The sequence below is a fragment of the Psammomys obesus genome, unplaced genomic scaffold (assembly GCF_907164565.1).
Source record: "Psammomys obesus unplaced genomic scaffold, mPsaObe1.curated_primary_1811, whole genome shotgun sequence".
NCBI classification, from domain to species: Eukaryota; Metazoa; Chordata; class Mammalia; order Rodentia; family Muridae; genus Psammomys; species Psammomys obesus.
In genome coordinates, this window is record NW_026590707.1 from 2,644,219 (window position 1) to 2,652,617 (window position 8,399).

Here is an 8,399-nt window from a genome sequence, read left to right on the forward strand (position 1 = left end):
AGCCCCACAGTGCTTCCCGAAAGGGCGGGGGGGGGGGCAGAGGGGGGAGGGGTGGTGGTGGCAGCCCCAGCTGTGCAAAGTTCAATGAATGGAGCCCGCCTGGGAGGGACAATGAGAAAGACCAACGGAATCATTCTGTCCCCAACTTAAGCGTTTGCAAGGAAGAAGAGACTTAGGGAAGTCTGTTGTTGGATGTATTTAGACACTCTGAATAGTAGCCTTAGGTGGAAATAAAACTTGCTAACGTGGCTGCCCTAAAACCCTCCTCTCTCCGCGGAAGGCTGGTTCTAGGGATGTTGCGAGCTCTGTTGTGCCATTTTGCTCTTACATTCTTAGTTTCTCGAGACTCTTTTGAGGTTTAATTACTCTTCCAATTTGAGTAATTCTTACACCTAAATTTCAACATAATTTGATTACCTATTTAGGTTAGGGGGGCTTGTAATAATCTCTCTTTTTTTTACACTCAATTATCTTGAATCAGGGGAACCTTCTCTTAACTGCACTTGGTTGCAAAACACAGCCACAATTCAGGCAAACAGTTAATTTTAAAGGCAATTTAAAAAACTTTATTAAATACATACTACATAATTAAAGCAATTTTATTTTTCAATGAGGTTTTTTCTCTTGACATATTGAAGTGTCACATTAAAATACATTATAGCTAAATGTTCTATGATATTACTGCTAAATCAACAGAAAACCAATTGATCTAGAGGAAAGGTTAATTAATTTGGGCTACAGGGCTTCTACTTTCGTCTGCAATGAAAAGAATTTCTATTGATCACTGCAGTTTTTTTTTAAAGAAACTTGATAAGCATTTTCATGGAACTGAGATCAATGTTTTAAATGCCAAAACAACAGAATTTTATAATTTTTATCGCTCTTGAAATTCTCTTCGGTTGTAGCTCATTCAAAACGGTTAAACCAGAGAGAAAGGTCTAACAGTCGCAGTGAAATCTGCCTTCTGAAAAAAAGAAAACACAAGTGAAGAACTTCACCAGCGTTTGCACGTTTTAATGCTTCTCCGTCCGTCTATTCCGCCGTGAGGGGACAGCAGAAACTGAATTTTACCTTTAAGATTTAAAGGCGGACATGGAAATCAACCTGAGCTGCCTTCTGCTTGGGACCGTTTCAGAGTTGTTTCGTTCCGTTGGATACAAGTTCATTATCTGTTTTGGGCTTTTTGTTTTGTTTTGTTTTTATCATATTTAAGAGAGTTTCAGAGCTGGAGCGTCCAAACACAGGGTGAAAGTAATTCCCAACGCTCCCCTCCTAGGCAGGCCCTGCACTCACTGCCCAAACGCTTTTCTGTGTCACTGTTTACTCCCGACGTGGTAGACCCGAGGGCCCCTGGAGCTTTCCACTTGGGTCAGTGGGAAGCCTTTTCCCTCCTCGCTGGCCCCCTCTTCCGGCCCCTCCTCCATCCCGCGAAAATTCCTAAAATCTCAGCTCCTGGCCCTGACCGCGCTAGGCGCGCAGGCTTCCTGGCAGCCAGAGTGCGGGTGAAGGAGCCGGGGCCGGGGTGGGGGCGGAGAGAGCCGGGGGCTCGCGGGCGGCGCTCTGGGGAGGGTCCCCGCGCGCTGCTGGAAGCACAGATGTTTTCTTCCTGGCCCCGCTCGGCGCCCCGCTCGGCCGGGCCGCCGGTTGTGTGTCCCGGTTTCCGAGGAAGGGATTACGCAGCGGGAGCGGCTCGGCCAGGCCGGCCGCGGGGTGGGCCGGGGACCCGGCGCTCGGCCTCCTTTGTTGACTTTTAGGTCTGTGGCTCTACAGAAGATTTATTCGCTAGGAGGGGGAAAAGTGCCCAGACAATGAGGAACTAACTGCATTTGTCACCTCGGGATGCTTGCGCGGCCCGCTCTGCCCCCTCTTGCCCGGCAACCATCTGTCCGGGGGCCCCAGCCTGCGTGCGACCAGGCCTCGTCCGGAGCCGGCGGGGCGCACAGGCGCAGAGCCCGGAGGGAGGCCCGCGAGGCTGCAGCGCGGCCCGCAGGCGCCTGCCTGGCGAGCCGGGCCAGCAGCCCTGGTCCCCGCGCATCCCGCCCCGCATCCCGCATCCCGCATCCCGCCCCCGCACCCCGCATCTCGCGTCACTGGAGAGGCCTGGACCACGGGCACCTCGTCCCCGCAAGCCCGGAAAGCTCTCTACCAAGAGTCAAGGAACGAGAACTTAAGCCCGACACAAACCCGGAGGACGGACAGACAGCACCCAAGTCAGACTTTTCCTTTCAGGAGAGCGTGAGAAAAGCACGAGCCTAAGACCACGCGTTTACACTGCACGGGAGTTTGAACTTGCCCGTTATGTTTGTAACTGTTGGGGGGTGGAGAGCGTTCCCGTCTTGGGGGGAAGCCTGGCGTCCTTTAGAGTACTTGAAATCGAGTTTCGAAATTACTCACGCCAGTAATTTCTCTGCCCTCCTCCTCCTTAGTCGCGGAGAGCAGAGCAGGGGATTCTGGATTTTGCTCAAGTGCCCAGTGGCACCCTTTCTCTCATCTGGAGAGGTAATTACGCGATAATTAAAGGACCGGCAGGGCTTTTTTTTTTTTTTTTTTATCGCGTCTGTGTCGTGGAGTGCTGCAAGCCCAGTGCAGGCTGCTCAAGTTCAAGCCCTGGAGAGGCTGGAGCTCAGGCAGGAGGGCTCAGGCAGGCCAGCCTCTGCCTGGGCTGGTGCTGTTATTGTTGGTGTCAATCCGAACAATCGGAACAAGCCTTACAAAGAAATAGGTGGACTGGAAAGTGAGCCTACTATCAAAGGAGATTAATGATTTTGTGATCTCAAGCAACTATGGGGCGTGAAGTTGCATTTCAAAGCTTCTTACAAGGCAAACAAGCCATCAGCTTTAGGTTCTCAGAAACAATATTTTAAAAATATCTCCACAAAATACAAAACAGCAGCTACCCTGAGGTACTCACAAAGCGTCCCCCACGGATGAATTAACTGCCCCCCCCCCGCCCTCCAAACGACGGTGATAGCTAAGCGTTGCTTCTCTTTACCAGGAGGGTTCAGAGTCTGTGGCAGATAACTTAATTTTAGCAGCCACGGCTGCTATTTTATTCTTACTCAAATACTTTCCCGAAATAGAAAAAAAAAAATCAATAACTTAATCTCAAACCAGCAAAAATAAAATAAAACAAAACGAGAAACAAAAGGCTTTAAAACCCTATGCTTTCTTCCCTCACCAAAAAGAAAAAGAAAATAAAGGAAAAAAACCTGAAGTAAACATTACTAGGAATAAAGAATTTTTAAATTTTTCAGTTCTTGGAATAGTGTCAGGTTATCTACCTGCTTTCATTGAGTTTCTTTCCCCACATTTTACTAGTTACACATGTAGGTTGCAGTTGAAACCACTATATTTTAGGTTACACACCTGTTTGTCTTTTATGTTAAATTTTAGAATTTGAAAAATATCCTATTCAGAAGATCTATTTTGTATTTTAATTAAAGATCTGTTTTGGATTTTGAGTGAAAGAGAATAACAAATTCTTTGTTGTTAACATTTGATTTATTTAAATTCCTTAACTGCAAATGATCAGGAACATATTTCACAGATTAAAATCCCGTATTATTTTTGTTATTTAAATCAAAAATCATAATTACAATCACATCGATAAAAATTAACATTTTAAATTTGGAGTTTTAACCATCACTTAAAAGCAATTTCGGCTGTAAAGAAAAAGAATAAACCATGCAATAAATTAACATTGAGGAAATAATAGTGAAACCCGTTTGTCTAAAACTAACACCGCATCCAACTGTGGAAAGTGCATTAACACTGGATGAAAGGAGCAGATGACGGCAATAACTAAAATGGCCACGATTAGGATTTTGGAACTTGTACCAAAATTTGAAATGTATTTCGTATAACATCTCTCTCCTCAACAGTATGGTGCTTCCTCCCCCCCCTCCCCCCCCCCCCCCCCCCCGCCCCCCCGGGAGGAACCTTTAAATGGTGTACATACAAAAAAAGCTAGTTTTATACATGTGACCTCAGAATAACATGACCATGGCTCTCTGCAAAGCAAGGAGCGGAGTTAGGGAGGAAGGCAGTTCCTGAAGAGTTGGCTCTCAGGGACATACGTGGGTAGAGACGACAAGCATGTAGGAGGATCCTTGTAACTCGGTCAGGCAACTTTCGAAAATGTAGCATGTATATCACCTACCTCTACGTGTTATGCAAAAGTGGGCGAGTTCTTCATATATGGGCATTAGTAAGTCCATAGACATATGTATGCATTCCGTTTAAACACATCTGCTACCCGAACACATCAGAAATGCAAGCTGAAAACCAGGGGCTCTGATGTGTGTCACCTGTCTGTCCCTGACTGCTTAAAGGCAGCACTGTCTGTCAGTACCGTCAAGAGCCCCTGTCTACTTGATTCTTCACCGTTTCCATTTTTGCTGAGTTAAGAGTATTGCCACAGACCTGTAAACGCGCGAGGTGGGACTAGGTAAAGAGGGGCAACAACAACAACAACAAAAAAGCACAAACAAATATCTTACAAACTTGACCATCTTCTTCTTTAAATAAGCCCTGCACAGACTAGACTGTGTCCACAGGGGGAGAAGTGAAAGGGAGAACAGGGCAAGGGAGGAGGAGGATTTTTCCGTATATACACTTGTGGATCATTAAACGTTGCAGGAAAAAGTGTGGGTTGTATTTGTAATATACACACAACAGCGAGTGTTGACTACAACAGTAAAGTAACAGTCCTTTGAACTGGGGGGAAATTGTGCATGAAAAATAAAAATAGTTGGGATTTTATTGTGGGGTTGGTTTGGTGTGTGTGGTTTTGTTTACTGTTTGTTGTTGTTTCTCTCTCTCTCTCTCTCCTGCTAACAGGCTGGCCATGCGGACAGAGCCCCAGTTCTGGGAGCTAGGAAGTGTTTAGCACGGGTCTGGAATACACACCTTGGTAGTAGGCGGGCTCCAAGGCTGAGGGCTCGATGGGGCTCCTCGCGGCCACCGAGGCGCTGCCGAGGGGCAGGCTGGCGGGCAAGGCGGCGCCGTAAGGAGAGTACTGCAGGGCCTGCTCGTACGCCTTGAAGTCCAGCTTGTGCTGCTGCTCCGAGGAGGACATGAGGTTGTTGATGGAGAAGGGGTGGTTAAAGGAGTAGTGGGGGTCCCCTTTCAGGTGCAGCTGAGATTCGTGGGGTGCCAGGCCGTGTGCCGGGTGAGAGGGGGGTACGGAGGCCAGCGCCCCCGGCCCGGAGCTGATGGGGGGCGCGGAGGAAGACGCCGGAGACTTCAACTCCGAGGCGCCCCCTGTCGCCGCGGCCCCACCGTGGTCCAGAGTCTGGGGGCTGGCGGCGGGCCCGGGGGCCGGCGCGCCCTCTAGCTGGCCGGCCTTCCCGTGCACGGCGCGGTGGAGGGGCGACTCGGCGCTAGGGTTCCCCGCGCCCGCGGGGTCCTTGCGGCTTTCGGGGACGCCCTTGGCGCCGCCGCCCCCGCCCCCGCCGGCCCCCGGCTGCTTCTCACACTTGAAGCGCTTCTGGCGGCGCAGGTAGCAGCCGTTCTCGAACATGTTGCCGGAGTCCGGGTGGAGCGTCCAGTAGGAGCCCTTGCCCGGCTTGTCCGGGGAGCGCGCCACCTTGACGAAGCAGTCGTTGAAGGACAGCGAGTGGCGGATGGAGTTCTGCCAGCGCTGCTGGTTCTGGCGGTAGTAGGGGAAGAGGTCCATGATCCACTGGTAGATCTCGCTCAGCGTCAGCATCTTGCTGGGCGCCTGCTGGATGGCCATGGTGATGAGCGAGATGTAGGAGTAGGGCGGCTTGGCGTGCGGGTAGCTGCGCTTGAAGGCCTTGGCGTCGCCGCCGCCGCCCGCGCGGCTGCGGCCCAGGTTGGACGGCGCGTACGCCATGGGGCTCACGCACGGGTTCATGGCGGCCGCGTAGGGGCCCAGGCCGTTCATGGAGGCCGCGGGCTGCGCGCCCATGGAGCCCATGCCGCCCGGGCTCAGCGCCGCGCCCATGGCCGTCACGCCCGCCGCCGTCATGCCGTTCATGGCGCCCGCCGAGCCCCCGGGCATGCCGCCCACGGCGCCGGGGCTCAGGCCGGCCCCCAGGCCCGGGTTGGCGTAGGACATGTTGAAGGAAGCGGGGGTCATGTTGCCGCTCGTGGTCATGGTGTTCATGGTCATGTAGGTGTTCATGGAGTTCATGGAGCCCAGGCCGGAGTTCATGTTGCTGACGGGGACCGCGGAGTAGGCCTGGAGCGGAGACAGACAGCGGGGAGAGGCCCCGAAGGGCTCGGTTAGTACTCTGCGGAGGGGCTGGCGCGGCCGAGCCCGGCGTTCCGCCCAGCGATGCCGGCAGGGCACGCCGCTGCTCCCTGCGCCGCGGGGGCCGGGAGGGTTAGCCCTGGCGGAAATTCTGTCCCCGGGAGGAAGCGCAACCGCCTCACGCGCCCGGGCCGGCTTCTAGGGTCCCTTCATTCCGACCACCGCGGGCTGTACCCGAGCAGCCACCCCACCCCAACAGACCAACTGCCTTTGGGCCAAAGCAGGCTTGAACTTCCGAAAACAGAATTCGAGTCTGAGCCTCCGCTTCTTCTCTGCACCCCTATAGCGACGTGGGTTCCACACAGGCCTGCTGGGCGCTCAGCCCGACACCAGCAGGGCGCCCACCTTGCGGAGGGACGGCGCGCGGCAGGAGGCGGTGTGCAGGCCGCCGTGAAACCCGCACCCACCGAGCAAATCGCCTCGGTGCCTGTATCCCCCACCCCAGTCACTCTTCTCCCAGCAACCGGCTTTGTCTTAAGAGTTGGTGCCAAACGGTGACTTTCTGTTATTAGACTTAGAAGCGACGCTCCCCAACTAGTTGTAACAATGATAGTGATTTCAAAGAAGCAAGCTCGTAAGTTAAATAAAATTCTGGAAAAAAAATAAAATAGAAAATAAGCTGCACAAGCGAACCCCACGGTGCGTATGTTTAAGTTCAGCGTGACTTCACACGCACAGTCAGTCCTTCAAGCTACTCCAGACCCTGCGTTAATCCTGTTACCTGTCTGCAGTCCTCTGACAACTGGGAGATTTGGTAACACAGTTTACACACACACACACACACACACACACACACACACACACACACACACACACACACCATAACTGAGAGTTGTTGCTCATAGCAAAAGCCCCGGGCTCTGAAGCTGCAAGAGTAGTTTGGAATAATTTAAAATTCTCAACTCAAACTCTACTTACTTCCTCTTAATGCTACGCGGCTTCCTAATTCTCAGTTTTGAGACAGAAGGAAGCTCTCTCTATAGGGGTCTTCCCGGGAGGGCCAGGAGGACTACATCCAAAATGAGACCCCGGAAAGTGGTCTGAGCCCTTACTGAAATCACCAGCAACCAAAATCCCCATAAATGGCAATCGGGAGAGTGACAGGGTGGTTAGAAGACACAGAGTCCTGATACATAATGCTTATCTGGCAGTCTAACAGACACTGTTGATGTCCTGAAACGTTTGCTGATGTTGATCAGCAAACGTGACTCCGTTTGGGAACATAGGGGATGAATAGATTTAAAAACGAAGACCCCCAAAAGTATGGCTCCCAGAGCAACACGCAGACGGATGCATAAATCTGCCGTGAAGGTGTGTTCAGATCCCGTACTTTACAGAGCTTGAAGTACTTTTGACTTCGGGATTTATTTCTAACCCTCTCTCCAACACCGCACGAGGCTCTGTCAGTGAGCGCGTTCGAGAGCGGTCCTGAAACTTTAGAAGGTGACCGGCGGCTGTTTCTAGAGAAGTGCTTTTGGTAGGTAGTGGCCCTGCCTGTACCTGATCTTCCTCGCAACGCTTTTGTGCACGGTGTAAAATAAACCCCGTGAACGTGCCACCAAGGGGACAATGAGGAGAAACAGGTTCCTGGCGCTGAGTTCTGGGGAAGGAGCCTGTGCGCACTAGCGCCACCCAGCGGCCGCAGGGAGGAGCGACAGACCGGGCTTTTGAAGAACAAGTTTGATAAAATTTTAGAAACCGTTCCCGACCGGAGGAGCCCAAACTTCTTGCGGTAGATCTTTTTATTTTTTTAACCCCAAAGACGTCGGCGAACTAAGCGGCCTGACCTGGGGGCCGCCCGCGCGGTAAGCGAACACCGGCTCTGGCAGTTGCTTTTAAGTCGTGCCAGAGCCCGCCGGCCACCCCGGGGCTCCGGGGCCCGGCTGCGGCTCCCGCTCTCCGCAGGGCGAAGGCGAGCGCTCCCGGGGCCGCGATCTCCGAGCCCGGACTTTCCGAGGGCTCCGCGCTCTGCCGGCGCCGCGACCCGGCGGCCCCCAGCCCGGCGGGGTCCCCCGGACGCCCGCCCGCCCGCCCGCGCGCCTCTCACCTCCTGCGTGTCCGCGTAGTAGCTGTTCCAGTCGCCGCTCTCGTGCCCTTCCATCTTCACGGTCCCTAACATCCT

The 8,399-nt window shown here is 52.8% G+C and overlaps 1 protein-coding gene across 2 annotated transcripts; it reads right to left on the minus strand.

Annotated features, from left to right (window-relative positions):
- Positions 1-539: 539 nt before the first annotated feature.
- Foxa1 (forkhead box A1) lies at positions 540-8,396 on the minus strand. 2 transcript variants are annotated; one of them, XM_055608728.1, is made up of 3 exons: positions 8,325-8,396; positions 4,909-6,205; positions 540-964 (listed from the first exon to the last, which is right to left on the minus strand). In XM_055608728.1, exons 1-3 carry the CDS (start codon positions 8,394-8,396, stop codon positions 939-941), a joined length of 1,395 nt encoding a protein of 464 aa, XP_055464703.1. In that variant the 3' UTR covers positions 540-938. The 2 variants fall into 2 exon arrangements, with proteins under 2 accessions (XP_055464703.1, XP_055464702.1); XM_055608727.1 differs by lacking the exon at positions 540-964 and having other exon boundaries at positions 4,492-6,205.
- Positions 8,397-8,399: the final 3 nt, after the last annotated feature.

Excerpts from the sequence above, each read along its gene's own strand:
- Foxa1 (XM_055608727.1), bottom strand. The coding sequence starts at position 8,396 with ATGTTAGGGACCGTGAAGATGGAAGGGCACGAGAGCGGCGACTGGAAC. Across the intron at positions 6,206-8,324 it reads ACTACGCGGACACGCAGGAG|GCCTACTCCGCGGTCCCCGT; the intron begins GTGAGAGGCGCG and ends TCTCCGCTCCAG.